Raw genomic sequence first — 19,321 nt, forward strand, 5'->3', positions numbered from 1 at the left:
TTAGACAGACAGATAGACAGACAGATATCTAACAAGATGCTTAGACAGACAGACAGACAGACAGATAGCTAGCCAGATGCTTAGACAGACAGATAGCTAACTAGATGGTTCGATAGATAAATACACACAGATAGACAGCAGACAGACACATTAGTAGTAAACACATGTTAGTGTACATTTCTTATTCATATATTATTGCACTAAAAATAACAGCAGAGGGAAAATAACAACAATGCCAGGAAAATATTTTCATGGTAAAGATTACACAGATATCAAACAGCATGGCTCCAGTCCCAGGCTGCGCTGAGGGGTATATTTAGAGGTGCGATCAGCAGCGCGGCCGCAGCCTGTCTGTGATGCAGGTGACAGCAGCTCACCTCCGTTCCTCCACCTCCCGGAAAACTGTTGCATTTTCCGAAGCGGCTTCTGCTCTCTGAGACCCCCACGGCTCCGGGGTTCAGACCAGGCAGACGATCAGCAGTACCCCTGTGGGCCCCCTCCCTCCATCAGGTGTCTCCCCTCCCCTCGGGCGGAGAGTGTCTCGGTGGAGGTCGTAGCGTCCGGAGTCGGGATCACACCGGGATCCTCTCAGGAGCGTTTGTTTTGTAGAGCACATGCGCCATCTTGGTCCGACAGCTCCGCCACAGAGCTTGAGACCCCCGGCCAGGTGGGGGCTGTTCTGCAGAAATAGCCGGGCTCCAATCAGGAAGTGACGTCGATCAGTCAACCTGTCTCTGATGTGGACTCTCCCTCCCTCCCTCGCCTCAGTCTCTCCTCCTGTCTCCTCGTCAGGAAGCTCTCTGCTGTCTGATCGCTGCGCTGTGGACCTCTCTCTGTACCTCTCTCTGTCTCTCTGTGTCTCTGTCTCTCTCTCTCACTCCAATCCCTCTCTCTCTCTCTCTGTCTCTCTCCCTCTCTCTCTCTCTCTCTCTCTCTCTGTCTCTCTCTCTCTCCCTCTCTCTCTCTCTCTCTCTCTCTCTCTCTCTCTGTCTCTCTCTCTCTCCCTCCGATTCCCCTCTCTCTCTCTCTCTCCCCCCCCCCCCCCCCCTTCCCCCTCCCTCTCGGTGACACCGTAGCTCCTTGGCATTTGGAGCCCGTGCTCTGTGTCTTTGTAGCAGTGTGTGTGTGTGTGTGTGTGTGTGTGAGTGTGTGTGTGAGTGTGAGTGTGTGTGTGCGTGTGTGTGTGAATGTGACTGTGTGTGTGTGTGTGTGTGCGTGTGGTTTGCGGTGCCACCTGATGCTGTGAGGGGCTCGGGACGATACGTTTACGTACAGTAAGCAGTCCTGGATCAAAACATCAGCTGCCCCCACCGGGACCCCCACAGCCCCCAGAGAGACCCCAGAGAGACCCCACTGGGACCCCCATCAGCCCCCACTGAGACCCCAATGGGACCCTGGACCCCCACCACAGCGATATAACCTTTTTAATATTTATGTTTTCATGATTACATGTTAAGTAATGTAACGATGTGTAACAGACCAATAATACCGCTGCCTGTTCCTTTGTCTCCTGGTGTCTCACTCTGCGATGTCACGACTGATGAGTCGATCTCATCTCCTGACTCCACGAGCAGCTATTCTGGGACGCATTGGTTCATCGCTCGTTCCTCCCGTCAGAACAGAACTCACCGTGTTCAGAGCGGCTCGAGGGATCCACTCCTCTGGGGTGAAAACCAAGCCTCTGCTCACACAATCTCTTTCTTCTGGTGATGCTCTCTGGGCCTTGGAGGGGCTGTGTTCATCAGCACACAAACACTCTCACATCCTCTAACTAGCTGATCAGCCTCCTCTAAACAGCTAATCAGCCTTCTCTAACTAGCTGATCAAACTCCTCTAACTAGCTGATCAAACTCCTCTAACTAGCTGATCAAACTCCTCTAACTAGCTGATCAACCGGATCTAACTAGCTGATCAACCGGATCTAACTAGCTGATCAACCGGATCTAACTAGCTGATCAACCGGATCTAACTAGCTGATAGCTGCTAGAGTATGTTCCCATAGAAGGCCCCATGGTCAGTGGTGTGTGCTTGTGTGTGTGTGGGTGTGGGTGTGGGTGTGTGTGTGTGTGTGGGTGCATGTGTGTGTGTATATGTGAATACGTGTATGTGTGTCTGCCTGTGTGTGTGTCTGCCTGTGTGTGTTTCTGCACGTGTGTGTCTCACCTTGTGTGTGTGTTTGTGTGTATACGTGTGTGTGTGTGTGTATACGTGTGTGTGTGTGTGTGCCCGCGTGTGTGTCTACCTGTGTGTGTGTCTACCTGTGTGTGTGTCTACCCGTGTGTGTGTGTGCCTGTGTGTGTGTCTACCTTTGTGTGTGCCTGTGTGTGTGTCTACCCGTGTGTGTGTGTGTGTGTGTGTGTCTACCCGTGTGTGTGTGTGTGTGTGCCCGTGTGTGTGCTCTCTAACGCGCGGTGCTTCACGCCGTGTTGCGGTGGAAGTGGGTTACAGTCGGCTGAGCGCCGCCCAGCTGGGGGCAGATGGCCCGTGAGGGGGCTGTCGCCGGGCGGATCCACTGAGCTATTTCAGGCCTGTCCCCGGCCCGGCCCCCAGTGCGGCGGGCCGACTGGGAGCCGGGCCCCGGCCAGCTTAACTACATTCTTCCACATCTGATCCGGGGCCGACGTGATCAGATGACCACACACCCTGAACCCCCCCCTGTGTCCCCCACGCCCTGAACCCCCCCCAGTGTCCCCCCAGTGCCTGAGGTCCGGCCTGAGTGACAGGAGGAGGCGGGACGGTGTGAGGGGTCCGTGGAACAGAGCTGGAGCTGGTCCTCATCTCTTTGCGTCCACGTAGGGCTACGCTAACATAACGCTATGCTAACACAGAGCTACGTAAACATAGAGCTAAGCCTACATGGAGCTACGTTAACAAAGAGCTACGTTAACACAGAGCTGCAGAACAGAGCAGTGGAGCAGAGAGCAGCTGGAGGGAGCTGTGTGGTTATCCTTCCTTCCAGTCCCAGTTCCTTCCTCTGCTGGGCTCAATGGGTCAGCAGGTGCACCTCTTGTGGAGAGCTCCACACAAGCCTCTGATTGGTCAGGAGGTCGGGCTGAGGGGGCGGGTCGGGGAGGGCTGCTCGTTAGTGGTTGTCAGTGATGTCATACCCGCTGGGGCGACACAGATGTGGAGGATGAGTGTCTGTGGGCGAGCGGGGAGAGATCTCTCTCTCTCTCTAATGAAACCATCGACTCACAGAGCCGGAGGTTTCTTCATCAAAGGTAACCACAACATAATAATATTGAGATTATGATATATTATATTATATTTTAAAAGCATTGAAGATTTGAATAACATGACTACAAAAAAAAATGAAAAAAATTGATTCCACAAATAGTACTGAACATAATTAAGAACTGAATAATTAATCCATCCATTCAATTAATCCTGGTGGTTTCCTTGGGTCAAAGGTCGCAGGGGCTTGTGTCTCCCGTGACCCGTCTGTATTATTGAACCCCAGCGGTCACATGATACGGCGTTTTACGGGTATGTTCCATTTTCCACGTTGACCTTCATCTCTCCCCCCCCCCCCCCCCCCCCCCCGGCCAGCCGCCAGCCCGCTTGTTTACCAGATCAGACGGAACATCTCAGCCCCCATCCATCACCCCCACCGCGGGAGGAATGTTCTGGAGCACAGCTGCAGACCAGGGTGGGTCTCACCCTCACAGCCTCGTTCTCACCGCCTCCGATCACTGAACCTCAGCGTTAGAGGCTGCGTGTTGACCGTATCCCCTCGAGGGAGAGGAGGTCCCCCCGGTCCAGACCTAACGCGGAAAACAAGAAGGGTGGCCTTTAACGAGGTGCCACCTTCCTGTGTGCGAACGCGATCCCCTCAGCTAAGACAGAAGGCCTTGGATTCCCTCTGTGAGGCCGAGCAGAGTTACACCGCTCCAGCACATATCTTGGACCGGCTCCGGTGATTTCAGACATCGTAGACATTGCATCGGTCACACACTGTGTCCTGCTGCTCAAGGTCACACTGGGGCCCAACCCTTTGGGTGGCTAGGGCCTCGAAGCTCAGATTCAGCAGGCTAGCCTCTAAACTTGGATTCAGCAGGCTAGCCTCCAAGCTTGCATTCAGCAGGCTAGCCTCTAAGCTTGGATTCAGCAGGCTAGCCTCCAAGCTTGGATTTAGCAGGCCACCCTCCAAGCTCAGATTCAGCAGGCTAGCCTCCAAGCTCGGATTCAGCAGGCTAGCCTCCAAGCTTGGATTCAGCAGGCTAGCCTCTAAGCTTGCATTCAGCAGGCTAGCCTTTAAGCTTGGATTCAGCAGGCTAGCCTCCAAGCTTGAATTCAGCAGGCTAGCCTCTAAACATGGATTCAGTAGGCTAGGACTAAGCTTGATTCAGTAGGCTAGCCTCCAAGCTCGGATTCAGCAGGCTAGCCTCTAAGCTGTTGTACAATGGTAAACAATAAAATGTATGTTTCTCATTAAGGATATGACTTGCATTTCCTCTAATGCAGGAAAATAAATGGCTTTGGCAGAAATTGGGGAAAAATAAATCTTCCGATGTGTTTATTGTGGGAGTTCTCCATCTTATTCTGAATGTGTCTGTTCAGCAGGAGCCTAGGGTTAGGGTTAGCCCTAACCCTGTTAGCCCAGACAGAACCCATCTGCACTGCTTACAGGTTCACTACGTAGCACTGGTTCCCCCAGCCCCTGTGCTAACACATCCAGTGCTTCACTGCACTGGATGTGTAGTGTGGGGCCTACCTGTCAGCGGAGCAGGCTTATCTGTCATGGGGCGGGGCCTGCCTGTCGTGGGGCGGGGCCTATCTGTCAGCGGGGCGGGGCCTACCCAGAGAGGGGCGGGGCCTATCCAGAGGGCTGGAGATTTTAGCTGATATGTAAAACATCAAGAAATATTAAGAAGAGTTGAACAGTTTAAACATTTAATTTCTCACTTAAGTAAAATATTCTGCCAGACATCTTTTTTCATAAAATGAAGAACTTAACAAAGGAAACAATTCGTTCCGCTTTGTTGAACATACGCACTGGCGCGTTAGGACGGCTTGTTGTTTATTATGCGTCAGAGGCGCCATCCAGTGGCGCACACACACACACACACGCACACACACACATACACACACACACACACACACACACACACACACACACACACAATAGTATCTATTTGCAAATATCAGTGACAAGAATTGCAGTAATAAAATCCAATGAGAACATTCCATCCTATTTAATTCTTCCCAGAGGAGAAGCCTTCTGTCTCACTGGTCCAGGAGCCACGATGGTTGGATGAATTGATGGATGGATGACTGATGGATGGATGGATGAGCTTCACAACGACTCGAACAGCTTCCTCCTCTCCTGGACGGACAGCCCCTCCTTCAGGCTCTGGGACCACCACACCACGGAGAACAGGTTAGATAGCAAACTGGTTAATGACACTCGATTAAATGGAAAGGTAACATTAATAACTTCATAAAAGCATGAATAGGTTTATAAACTCATGCTAAACCTCCCTCCTGCCTGAGGAGGAGCGGTAGACTGTACCTTTGATCTTTCTCTGATGTGTTGAGTGAACGATTTTTTCCTCCTACAAGCAGAATCACTCTTGGCCACGATGATGTCATCTGGAATAAATAACAAGGGTGAGTCTCTCGCACTCTCTCTCTCTCTCTCTCTCTCTCCCTCTACCTCTCTCTCTCTCTCTTTCTCCCTCTACCTCTCTCTCTCTCTCTCTCTCTCTCTCTCCCTCTACCTCTCTCTCTCTCTCTTTCTCCCTCTACCTCTCTCTCTCTCTTCCTATCTCTCTCTCTTCCTCTCTCTCTTTCTCTTTCTCCCTCTACCTCTCTCTCTCTCGCTCTCTCTCTTTCTCGCTCTCTCTCTCGCTCTCTGTCTCTCTCTCTCTCTCTCTCTCTCTCTCTCTCTCTCTCCCTCTACCTCTCTCTCTCTCTCTTTCTCCCTCTACCTCTCTCTCTCTCTTCCTATCTCTCTCTCTCTTCCTCTCTCTCTTTCTCTTTCTCCCTCTACCTCTCTCTCTCTCGCTCTCTCTCTTTCTCCCTCTCTCTCTCGCTCTCTCTCTCTCTCTCTCTCTCTCTCTCTCTCTCTCTCTCTCTCTCTCTCTCTTTCTCTCTCTCTCTCTCTCTCTCTCTCTTTCTCACCGGCTGCGTGTCCTTGCCCCACCGGGGGCTTTTTGTCCGAGCGGGACCAGAAGCTGGACCTCTGGCTGGTAGCTTGGGGCTTGTTCTGGACGTGGGCTTTGTCCTGCAACACACACACACACACACACACACACACACACACACACACACACACACACACACACACACACACACACACAGTTGTAAATCCTGTCTGAAGACGAGTCTGAGGACTGAGGCAGTGATGGGGGTGGATGATGCTGAGGTCTCTCTATCTCCATAGCTCTACGTGGTGTATCTCTATCTCCATAGCTCTATGTGGTGTATCTCTATCGCCATAGCTCTACGTTGTGTTTCTATCTCCATAGCTCTACGTGGTGTCTCTATCTCCATAGCTCTACGTGGTGTCTCTATCTCCATAGCTCTACATTGTGTCTCTATCTCCATAGCTCTACATTGTGTCTCTATCTCCATAGCTCTATGTGGTGTATCTCTATCGCCATAGCTCTACGTTGTGTTTCTATCTCCATAGCTCTACGTTGTGTCTCTATCTCCATAGCTCTACGTGATGTGTCTCTATCTCCATAGCTCTACATTGTGTCTCTATCTCCATAGCTCTACATTGTGTCTCTATCGCCATAGCTCTACATTGTGTCTCTATCCCCATAGCTCTACGTGGTGTCTCTATCGCCATAGCTCTACGTGGTGTCTCTATCGCCATAGCTCTACGTGGTGTCTCTATCGCCATAGCTCTACGTGGTGTCTCTATCGCCATAGCTCTACGTGGTGTCTCTATCGCCATAGCTCTAGGTGTACCGTGAGAGCGGTCTTCAGCTCCTCTCTGAGCCTCTGAGCCTCTTGTCTGAGTCGCTGCAGCTCCGCCTCCTGGAGCTGAAGGGATGGCAGTGATATGACATCAGTACACACTTCCCCAGAGAAAGGTTCACCCTCAGCAGGTTTAACGATTTGGGCCCTCAGGTACCTCGTGGGCCCCTGGCCCCCGGCTCTCCTCCTGGGCCCCCGGCCCCCGGCTCTCCTCCCGGGCCCCCGGGCCCCGGCTCTCCTCCCGGGCCCCCGGCCCCCTGCTCTCCTCCCGGGTCCCGGCCCTCTGCTCCCTCTGCAGCTCCTGGACCATCTCGGCGTTCTCCATGCAGCGGTGGGTGTGCTGCAGCGACAGGACCTCCAGCTCCTCACGCAGGGCCTGGAGCTCCTTCCTGCCGAGGGCGACACCAGACCACACCACCACCACCACCACACCACACCACACCACACCACCACCACCACACCACACCACACACCATGGAGGATTTGTTAATGGTTAGCTAATGACATATGACTGTTAATGATGTACTGTATTTTATGTGATGAATGAGCGGCTCCTCACTGGTGTTCTGCGTGCAGCCGGGCGAGGTCTCCGCTCTCCAGGAGCTGCTGGGACTGCTGGCTCCTCCTCAGCTCCTCCTGGTGCGTCCTCTTCATCGCCACGATCGCTGATCACCAAACAGGTCAGGGTCTTTGAGGGCCATCCTCCAGGCTACTACAGATGCTACACCAGATACTGGGTCCGATGCTAGGTCCGATGCTAGGTCCGTTGCTAGGTCAGATTCTACGTCCGATGCTAGGTCAGATGCTACGTCCGACGCTACGTCCGATGCTAAGTCCGATGCTAGGTCAGATTCTACGTCCGATGCTAGGTCAGATGCTACGTCCGATGCTACTTCCGATGCTAGGTCAGATGGTAGGTCAGATGCTGAGTCCGATACTAGGTCAGATGCTTCACCAGATGCTACTACTTCAGATGCTACGTCTGATGCTACGTCCGATGCTAGGTCAGACGCTAGGTGAGCTGTAGGTCAGATACTAGGTCAGACAGTTTAGTGGCATGGTCAGACGCTACGTCCTATGCTAGGTTGGATGCTAGGTCAGATGCTCCTTTGTTTACCTGCCATGGTGGCGGCAGTCTCCTCCTCCAGCAGCTCCTCCTTCTCCTTGAGGAGCTCCGCTACCTCCCTGGTGTGCTGCTGCCTCAGGTCCTCCACCAGCCGCCGGTACATCTCCTCCATGGCACTGATACCCTGGTCACACGAGGCCTTCGGGGTACAAACACCACAGGGTAATGAATGTGTTTCCTGGCTGTACAGCAAATCTTTTGATGATACTATCTAGAGCGTACTGGTTTGTGGATTAAACGGATGAATGCCTCATGATTTATTTACCTTTAGTTTTTCAAAGTCTGCCTGGTACGCCTTCCTCATGGTCGAGGTGTCATCGCTGTCGCCCATCTGGCCTCCCAGCTCCGCTCCTGCTGTCTGGCACTCCGTCTCCAGCTCCGCCTGCTGCCCCTCTGGTCTGGAGGAATGTTCCTCTAGTCCGACAGTCTCCACGCCTGCGTTGGGTTTGCTTGTGTCTGATGGTGAGGTGCTGGAGTCAGAAACGGAGGCGGATTTGGAAAAGTAGACCACCAAGTGCCTCATCTCTTCTTCGTGGATGCGCTGCAGCTCCCTGATCTTTTCTTGGAACTCCTTCTCCAGTTTGATGATCCTTTCCTTGTGGTCGTTCTCGATGGTCTGGATGTTCTCCAGGAGCTGCTGGTTGCCGGCCTCTGCGACCGTTCTCTTCTGTTCGAGTTCCTCCAGCTGTGTTCTGAGGACAGTCTTCTCCTGTCGGAGCTGCTCCAGGTCCTGCCTGCATTGTTTCTGCTCCTCCAGAAGAACCGCTTCCTGCTCTTGGCTCAGCGCTTGCTGTCGGTCGTGCTCCTCTTTGCGTTGCTGCATTTCTAGATTGGAATCCAAGTAGAGTCGCTCATAAAGGTAGATCAAGATGGCCTGTTCCCGTACCCATTTAGAGTCTGCAGTGGAAGGAGTGTCCACGTTTTGGTCGACACTGATCTCACTGCCTGCTTCGATATCGCAGAGCTCTTTGCAGAGTTCCCGTAAGGTTTGAGCCCGTCTTTGGAGCTGGGATAGGAGTCTAGCTTCCACTTGTTGTTCTTTGTCCTTGTTGATGGAGTTGCTAGCCTCTTCTCTTCCTCCGTCTTCTGGATCTACTTGATCTTCGTGAGCAGCAAACTCTGGCGGCCAAACATCTATCAAGCTTGTCTTAGTTAATAAGGTTGGATCAGGACACTTTTCCTGGGCTTGCCAGCAAGGTCCATATTGCCCCTGCAATTTAAAAGCTGTGTATATAACCTCTGCCTCAGCACACACTCTGCCAATGGCACAGTTCAGAGACTCGCTGCTGTTTAGTTCCTTCTTTAAATCTATTCTCTGAGACGTCAAGCGTTTTAACCTTTGCACAACATCTCCAACATGGGTACTTAGCTCCAGTTGTAAGAGGGCCATGCCTTCTCTATTCTGTAGGGCAAGAATCATCTTTTCTACCAGTAGTGCCTCGTTCATCAACAGTCTGCCAGCGCTCCCTTCTAGGACGTCTGAACCAGTGTCACCGAGGATGACCATCTCATCCCCCGTTGATATCTCATTCCTATTGATCCTACTCTCCTCTCTGATGGAATAGTATGACTCCTGCTGTTGTTCTTCTGCGTTCTTCTCCCCCTGCTGGAGGCAGGCCACTACGGTGGCGAGTTGTTTCTCCAGCTCTGTGGCGTCGATTCTGTTGTGGCCGTCTTTGAGATTGTGATGCAGAGCGAACAGTGTCTGCCTCGCTGCCTCCACCGTCGTCAGCGCAGCCTGGAACGTGTGGACCAGCAGCCTGGAGCGGCTCTCCGTCTGCTTGGCGAAGCGCTGGTTCTGCTTGGCCTGTTTGTGGAGCAGCAGGCTGAGGTGCTGCGCGGTGGCTCTGCTCTGAGTGAGCTGGGAGCAGAGGTGAGGGTCCTGGCAGATCATGTGACTCTGGTGGTCCTCCAGTCTTTGGGTAATGTTCCTGAGCTTCTCCTCTGTGACATAGAGCTTAGTCTCAAGGACCTGGATCACAGCCATGAACCTGTCCTGGTCTTCTTCGTTTGTGACAAAGTACTGAAACGAGGGGTCGATCGACTGAGACCTGCTTCTGGCGTGTTCTTCATCGGGTGGATCGATGTTCTGCTGGTTAACCTCTATGCCGGTTGGACCGGTGGACGTCAGGCTGTTGGACCGAACCTTAGGAAGGCTGTTGCTCATATCGAGAGGGGCTTCGTCCTTCTGCCTTTGGTCATACTTCACCGATATCACAGACTGGTCCTGCTCAGGAGAACCACAAGAGCTTACCTTCAGCACCTCGCTGAGTTTAACTTCGGTCTCTTCCAGACTGTTCCCCAAAATCTCCATCTTCACTAAGACCTCACTGAGCTCCTGCTCTTTGCGGTCCAGAAGCCTCTCGTAACCTTCTCTTATCTCCTGCAGCTCTCCCTCCCGTTCCTCCACCTTCCCTAGGGCCAGCTGCAGGTCCTCGCTCACCCTCTCAAAGGAGTGCTCTAGGTTGTAGTAGTCTGTCTCCTCTGTCTTCAGGCGCTTCTGCAACCTGTTCACCTCTGCGTCCACCTCCCCCAGCTGGTTCTCAAGCTCTTGGCAGTGGCATCTGAGCTGCTCTCTTTCGTCCTGTAGTGTCTGTACAGCAGCGACCGTGCACGCCAGCTCCTCCTGGAGCTGCTGTTGAGCCTCTTGGATGTCCCTGGTCCATGAGGGGCCTTTAGTCAGACTTTGCACCTGCTGCTCTGCTCTGTCCAGTTTCTCCTGGAGGTCCAGGGAGAGACGCTCTGCCTGGTCCAGGCCTGAGGCCAGCCTCCTGCGCTCCCGGTCCTGACTCTCCTGCAGGAGCACCAGGTGCTTCTGCAGGCGGACCTCCTTCTGGGCCTGTGCCTCCTCGTTGGAGCGCAGGCGAAGCGTTGCCTCGCGGAGCCGCTCCCTCAGGCAGTCGGCCTCCGCCTGGACGGCCTGGTGGCCCTGCGCCTCCTGCTGCATCTTCAGCAGGGACCTCTCCGCCTCTCTCCTCTGGTCTTCACTCTGCTGCAGCTGGGACTGCAGAGATGTGATCTGACGCTCCCACTCCTCCTTGCGGTCGTGAGGGTGCTGTCGGTCGTGAGGGTGCTGTCGGTCCTGAGGGTGCTGTCGGTCCTGAGGGTGCTGTTGTTCCTGAGGGCGCTGTCGGTCCTGAGGGTGCTGTCGGTCCTGAGGGTGCTGTCGGTCCTGAGAGGGCCGGCGGTTCTTCTCCAGCTGGACGCACGCGGGAGCGGCGGCGTCGCCGGTGAGCTGCAGCTGGGACTGCTGCGCCCACTGCTCCACCCTCCTGCGGAGCTCCGCCTCTTTGCCCTCCTCTTGGCTCTGCCTTTGATCCGCCAGCTCGTGCCCGAGGTCATGGTTGATCCTCTGCAGCCGGTGGAAAGCAGTCGCTTGCGACGGTGAACTTGATTCTCCGTTCTAAAAGAAGACATTTCACAACTCATGAAGGGAATATTTCTAATCGATTTTGCAGTTCGCTTTTTTTACTCAATTTAAATTGATGCATGTAGCCTGTTAGGGCAGGTGTAGTCACACATCAGACTTAAGGTTAATATAATTATTATTATATATATTATAAAGTAATCTGAAGTCTGATGACGTTCCTCTGTGTGATGCATCGTACCTGAACCTCCCCTGTAAGGAGATACTGTCTCTCTCGCTCCAGCTGATCCTGCAGGTTCTTGTTCAGCTGCTGCAGACGTGTCAGCTCCCGCTGGGTTTGGTCCAGCTGTGAGCCGGCCAGGGAGCGTCCACGGTGAATCAGTTAATCAGTACAGAGGAGCAAAAAGGACTGAAACAGTAAAAACAGATTGTTGGCCCGTCAGACACATAGATCACACCTCTTCCAGGAGCTGTCCGGTTTTAGTCTCAGTCGTCGGTTTCTCCTTCTCTTGTGGGGTGCCACGGGCGTAGCTGACGGGGGCCGAGAGCTCCACCTGCGGCCCTCCCTGCCCCGCCTCCCCCCCTTCAGCCTCGGCTGGCGGAGGCTCCGGCGTTCCTGTGGATCCGTCCCCTTGTGACCCCGGAGACTTCACCACACCACCGCAGGGGTCCGCTGCCCCTGAGGTGTACATAAAGGAGCCACAGAGGATAATGAACCGGAGAAGGACTCCTGAATAACATATCATAACACAACACCCTGATAGGTATCATCCCCCCTGACGCCGCGTTCATCCTCTCACCTGGATGAGAGGGTGTGGCGACGGGCGGCCGCCGGTGACACACGGCCGGCTCTTCCTGCGGCTCCTCCTCTTCCTCTGGCTCCTCCTCCTCCTCTGGCTCCTCCTCCTCCTCTGGCTCCTCCTCTTCCTCCAGGTAGGGCAGCCCCCTGGGGACCGGGGAAGAGGAGGGGGCCGACGAGCTGCCAGAGGAGGAGGAGGAGGAGACGGCGGGGGAAGGAGACTCCGACAACAGTGCGCCCCCCTCTGCAGCCTCCATCACCTGCTCCTGCTCCTCCTCCTGCTGGAACGTGGCCTCAGAGGGGTCACATGACCGGCGGCGGGCCTCCGGTCGGCGGGCGTCAGGGGGGTCACACGACGCGCGCCGGGCCCGTCTGCCGCCATCTTGCCCCGAGGACTTTGTAGATACGCTGAATTGTAACGAGACACAGAACGGGAGTGAGGGCCGGCCTCGTCGGCCCTCAGTGGACTCTAACCTCCTAGTCCGGCTGTTAGGAGACGCTGGGTGAGGGAGTACTCTGACAGCCCAAAACCAAAGCACCCAGTGTGCCGGATCCTTGGGACTACAGACGTGTGTTATGTTGTTAATACCGCCTCTGTTTTTGTGTGTTTCTGCCTTTCCTTCGTTAAATGCTCCCCCTGCTTGGCACCGAGGGGGAGGCATTAGGAATTCCCAGCATGCAATGGTGCTGTGTGCAGTATTTAGTGTAATTAGCTTTAGCCTTGACTTCTGGCAGAACTAACTGCCATAGACGACTTCTGTGTACGGGTCGGACCAACCTCAGGGGGCTATCGGTCACTGAGGGGCTGGCCCAGTGTTCCCTGACTGCTCTCCAGAGGCAGGGCTTCTTAAGTGCGGCCGTTCACTAGGAGACGGTTCTTTTTATAAGGGGAACTGTGATAAAGGATACCACACACACATTTGATCAGATCCATAAATCCTGAAGAGCAGGCCGTCCCCTTACCCCTTGACCTCTCGGTTAAGGTCAGGCCTCGCGTTGGTCAGCACGGCCTGGACCCAGTTCTGTCTGGTCCCGAAGGTCAGAGCGCACAGCGTGTGAACTCCATCTCTGGTCTGTGAACATGCACACGCTGGCATATCAGCTGGGTAACATGGCTGGCTATCAGCAGTAAATATTACAGCCAGGATAATCCATATCCGTGTGTCCGCCATCACAGTGTGTGTCACTCACATGGATCTGGAAGCCGTAGTTCTTGTGAGCGGGGTACTCTGTGATGTCATAGCAGGTAGACAGGTCCATCTCCCCGTCCGCCTCCAACGCCTGAAACACACCAGCAGGGGGCACTCAGTACCGGGGGTCAGACCCTGACCTCTGACCTCCTGATGGGAGGGGGTGGGTCCTAGGCTACTGACAGGGACACAAACCTCTTCAGCCGCGGGGTCCTGGTAGAAGCTGAGGGTCTGGTGGTCCAGCACAAACCAGTGTCTCTGCCACTGCAAGGGGAGATCAGAGTCATGGGAGAAATGGGATTCACTTCATCGGACTAAGATAGCTGAATTATGTTTGCATTAAAGAGGAGAGCGCATCAGGGAGGGTCCCTCATCCTTTCATCTGTTCATCCATTCATCTATTCTTCCTTCATCCATCCATAGATTCACCTGTCCCTTTGAGTCCTGGCGCATCATCCATCCTTTCTTGTAATTGGCTGCTTCAGCCTGCAGGGAACAAACTGATATTTAGCGCAATATTCTATTATTCTATGTTCATCCTCCAGAACAACCTCATTGTACAACAGTGGTTCTCAATGACCAGCAGGGGGCAGAACGATCAGGTCCGGGTCCTCTGTGGGAGAGGAGCTCAGAACAGAGCGGCCACACTCCGCACTGATATCACTCTGACCAAGGCGATGCTTGGTTACCAAGACATCTTGATTGAAATCCCTGAGAAGGTTACTAGTTGTTTAAGGATATTCTTTATCCAGGTATCCTCACAAAGATTTAGTTTGAACAATTCCCAGGTATCCTACCCTTGTTTGGTTATGATGGTGCGGTTGACGAGCATCACTGGACGGAGGACAGGAGGGGTCCATCCCTCCCAGCTGATCGGCCTCGCTGCGGGAGACGCTGCCCACCTGAGCCCTGAAAGAACCACAGAGACATCATGAGCCCTGAGAGAACCACAGAGACATCATGAGGTCTCAGAGAACCACAAAGACATCATGAGCCCTGAGACAACCACAGAGACATCATGAGGTCTCAAAGAACCACAAAGACATCATGAGCCCTGAAAGAACCACAGAGACACCATGAGGTCTGAGAGAACCACAGAGACACCATGAGGTCTGAGAGAACCACAGAGACACCATGATGTCTGAGAGAACCACAGAGACACCATGAGGTCTGAGAGAACCACAGAGACACCATGAGGTCTGAGAGAACCACAGAGACACCATGAGGTCTGAGAGAACCACAGAGACACCATGAGCCCTGAGAGAACCACAGAGACACCATGAGCCCTGAGAGAACCACAGAGACACCATGAGCCCTGCGAGAACCACAGAGACACCATGAGCCCTGAGAGAACCACAGAGAATCATGAGCCCTGAGAGAACCACAGAGACATCATGAGCCCTGAGAGAACCACAGAGACACCATGAGCCCTGAGAGAACCACAGAGACACCATGAGGTCTGAGAGAACCACAGAGACACCATGATGTCTGAGAGAACCACAGAGACACCATGAGCCCTGAGAGAACCACAGAGAATCATGAGCCCTGAGAGAACCACAGAGACATCATGAGCCCTGAGAGAACCACAGAGACACCATGAGGTCTGAGAGAACCACAGAGACACCATGAGGTCTGAGAGAACCACAGAGACACCATGAGCCCTGAGAGAACCACAGAGACACCATGAGCCCTGAGAGAACCACAGAGACATCATGAGCCCTGATAGAACCGCGGAGACGGTCTGCTTCAGACGGAGACCACGGCCCACAGCCGCCGTGGAGCGCGTTACATCATGGGTATGAAGCGGGGCTCACCCGGGGCTCTGGGAGGGGGGTCCACGTCTGACTCTGGAGTTGGGCATGACGCGTGCAGACGGGGGTTCTGAAAACACAACCGGACATTGTTCATGGGTCACGGCTCTATTCGGGATCAAGTTGCTTCATTTTTTATGAGTTATATATATATATATATATTTTTTTTAATGTTTACTTGTCTTTTCTCATACAATATAGGTTTTTTTCTTGAATACATTCATAATTTTAAATATTTACAGTAGCTACCAAAAAAATAATAATATTCAGAAACCCCTCTCGTACTCATTAGTTCTGTCCAGTGTCGTCTTTACGTAACATCATGGTCGAAGCAGACAGCGGATGGCGGTTTCGTGCACCATCAGATAGCAGCCTCAATTAGCAATGGCTAAACAGCTCTCTTTGAGTCAACTCGAAACCTAGGAGAGTCCGCCTTGTGTAGAAGCTCCGGTTAGACCGGGTTTTTGTATGCTGGCCCGCCGTGTCATTATTACTGTTTCTGAAAGTTTTTTCTGAATATTAGTTCATTCGATTCCTTTGATCCATTTATATTCATGTAGGCCTATGGGTTGTAGTCACTATATAACGTGAGCGATGCAGTGTTGGATATGTGTTTTTATTTTGTTATTATCCTACATCTGCCTATGTGATATGACATGAATATAAGGCGTATTAAAATACTACAGATTTGCAAGTTCTCTCCACATAATAATTTTATATAGGTAGGCTATATAAGACTCCGCCTTGTGTAGAAGCTCCGGTTAGACCGGGTTTTTCTATGCTGGCCCGCCGTGTCATTATTACTGTTTCTGAAAGTTTTTTCTGAATATTAGTTCATTCGATTCCTTTGATCCATTTATATTCATGTAGGCCTATGGGTTGTAGTCACTATATAACGTGAGCGATGCAGTGTTGGATATGTGTTTTTATTTTGTTATTATCCTACATCTGCCTATGTGATATGACATGAATATAAGGCGTATTAAAATACTACAGATTTGCAAGTTCTCTCCACATAATAATTTTATATAGGTAGGCTATATAAGACTCCGCCTTGTGTTGAAGCTCCGATTAGACCGGGTTTTTGTATGCTGGCCCGCCGTGGCATTATTGCTGTTTCTGAAAGTTTTTTTCTGAATATTAATTCATTCGATTCGTTTGATCCATATTCATGTTCGGGTTGTAGTCACTATAACGTGAGCAATGCAGTGTTGGATTTGTGTTTTTATTATGTGATATTCTGACATGAGTAGAAGGCATATTAAAATGTACTACCGATCAGGACGTTCTCTCCACTTCATAATATATATATATATATATATATATATATATATATATATATATATATATATATATATATATATATATAGTTTAATCTTTGAAAAAAACAAGGCCCATCCAGATATTCCTAGGCCCACCTATAAATTACGTTCTGAATCCGCCACTGGGCTAGAATGTAAACATAAGTCATAGTAATACCGTACAAAACAATCACCAAATAAATACATCGCACACGCTCACGTGTAAATGTGACTGAAAACATAAGACAAGACGACCGAGTGGACCCAAGTGTCCTACCGTCCCTGGCAGCTCCCTGGTCCAGCCGGCTCAGCGAGCGGTAGCTCCTGAGCGGACCGGCGGAAGGCGGCGGGAGGGACGGGGTGCTGCGGCTGCTGCAGAGCCCCGCGGCGGCGGAGGCGGACGCCGGGTTGGCCCCTCGGCCCTCGGCTCTCCGGCCCCGGCCGCTCAGAGCGCTACTGGGTTTGGAGCTGCCGGTACCGCTGCTGAGGGCGGTGGGGGCAGTGTGTGTGGTGGTTCCCACGTTCCCGCTGCTGCCCCCTGAACTGGTGCTCCTGCTGCTCTCACGACCACCAGACCCGCTGTTCCTCCGAGCGCTGCCTCCACCAGCCGGGTTACCTTCACCCTCTCCGGCGGGCGCTGCGGGCGCGTCTCGGTCCTATCCCGGAGCAGAAAGAGGAGGGGGGGGGATGAGAGGGGAATCCAAACACGCAAACACACACACACACACACACACACACACACACACACACACACACACACACACACACACAGCAGACAACAGGAGCAGTTATACTGCCCAGTGTTAAATGGTGCGTAAAGCTTAAACACCTCTCCTTACCAAACGTCTTCTGAGGCACTCGTTATCCAACCTTAGAGAGTATCTTTTAATCCCTGGGATCTTTTAATTTGCTTAAGTGCCATGCATCAAACACACACACGCACGCTCGCGCACACACACACACCACACACACACACACACACACGGGCGCGCGCGCACAGCCAAAGCTTAATCACAGATGAGTCGAGTCAATTCCAATCTGCGAGAGCGAGGCGTGACCTCCCCAATGCGGAGCCTTCGACGTTCACATAAATCTGGACTGGACCGCATGGCGGAGGATCAATGAGCCGAGGCCGGAGCGGTGTCAGGACTCTGGGTCAGGTCTCAGTGAGTCCTGATCCTGACCCAGAGTCCTGACTCAGCAGCGTCAACGTTCTCCTGTCTCATAACCAGCTGTCTGCTTTTGTTAGTTACCTATTGCGCATTGGGGTAACCGTGTATGTACTCCACTTGTACCGTGTGAGCAAGACTTAAACAGATGACAGGTTGAAACAAAAACAGTATCAGCTGCTGATGAACAACTCACCCGTTTCTTAGGGGTCGATTTGGCGGCCGATGCCTCATGACCTCTGCTTCAGTGGAACAGAATCAATCCATCATATTCAGCCAGCAAGTGAAATGTTACAAGAAAAACAGAATAGACTAGAAACGGAATCCCGCTTTTCAGCATCAGAAATCCAAAGTACATGCTGTTGCTAATGAGATGTTATTCATGCGTTAAGTATCACGCATTAAAAAGATCATTTCCAATTTGTGTCATTGACCAATTATATCGATTTTCCAAATCGAAATGATTATGAACGTCATGTTTACATGACATACACATTGAGACCATAGCCTGGTGGTGTTGAGTTTAGGGCCAATCAGTAACATGGAATTCATGTGAGTGTGGTACCAGCCTATAGCCTAGTATTATATACAGGATCAAATCAACCACAGGAGTCCTACTCTGAAGAGCATTCAGCCATAGACGTACTTACTTTAGTTTCTTCGACATTACTCCAAACCATTCCTGTTATAGTCCATGGAGTATCGTCCCGGAGTGTTCTTCACATGAAGCGCGTTGTGCTCCTAGCAACAGGAGAGGAACATGTTACCATAATAACAAGGCGTGTGTGTTGGTGTCTGCGCACACACAGACCCCTAATCCAACAGAGGAGTTGACACAATCAATTAGTTTGGGGGATTAGGAGAAACAGCTTTAGCAAGGGAGACGTGTTAATGAACCTGACAGACTCTTCTGTGTGGAAACATGCAGACTGTGACCAGAAGAAGGTATCAGTCCCACTGGAACAAGGTTCTAGTTTTACCTCAAGAACATGCTTTCATTTCAGTGAGGGTTGGTCTCTAACCAACTATTCACTGCTCTACTTTATAATCGATTATGACACAATTTGTTAATAATTGAGGCATCCATACTGAATAGATTGCTGCAGATAAGTATGATATATTTCAGTATAAATCATTGAGTAAGCCTCTTGTAATCAAAGAGGCCTTGGTTAACTATTGAATAATTTTTTTCTTCTTCCTTTAACAGGTATGTTATGATTTAATGTAAGATTGATTGAGTTAGATTAAGGTCAGATCAATGTTATTATGCATTTTCATTTGCAGTCTAAATTGGTCCAATATATTGTCTTAAACATTGTTAATATTTAAACCAACGATGTGCTTACAATTGTAATTAAAGATTAAACGTAATAAACTGCTTCAGTACAGAAACGTATGGCTCTTCTGGGAGATCATACGGTTGAGCTGCTATGGTGATCGAAATCATATCCTTTGCAATAAAACAGCAGAGCAGAAATACCCTAATCTGCAGCGTGGTCCATGCTGGTATTTATCGAGTCTCTCTGGCGCCACCTGGCGTCCAGACGGGGCTCCTCTCCTCCCATTGGCCTACCGTCACGTGACGCCACAGCTGATTTCCCTGTAGTGTTTTGCTTCTGGTGTCCATGAAT

The 19,321-nt window shown here is 51.7% G+C and overlaps 1 protein-coding gene across 1 annotated transcript; it reads right to left on the reverse strand.

Annotated features, from left to right (window-relative positions):
• Window positions 1–4,915: 4,915 nt before the first annotated feature.
• LOC307082592 (uncharacterized protein) lies at window positions 4,916–19,317 on the reverse strand (the record flags this gene model as incomplete). The annotated part of the gene is made up of 19 exons (XM_079746210.1): window positions 4,916–5,353; window positions 5,513–5,592; window positions 6,124–6,226; window positions 6,919–6,993; window positions 7,085–7,316; window positions 7,487–7,592; window positions 8,045–8,192; window positions 8,319–11,456; window positions 11,662–11,766; window positions 11,879–12,099; window positions 12,221–12,627; window positions 13,183–13,292; window positions 13,411–13,500; window positions 13,605–13,673; window positions 13,839–13,895; window positions 14,207–14,318; window positions 15,224–15,290; window positions 16,799–17,177; window positions 19,264–19,317. 19 exons carry the CDS (start codon window positions 19,315–19,317, stop codon window positions 5,297–5,299), a joined length of 5,610 nt encoding a protein of 1,869 aa, XP_079602336.1. The 3' UTR covers window positions 4,916–5,296.
• Window positions 19,318–19,321: the final 4 nt, after the last annotated feature.

The sequence above is a fragment of the Pollachius pollachius genome (genome assembly GCF_949987615.1).
Source record: "Pollachius pollachius genome assembly, chromosome: 11".
Taxonomy (NCBI): Eukaryota; Metazoa; Chordata; class Actinopteri; order Gadiformes; family Gadidae; genus Pollachius; species Pollachius pollachius.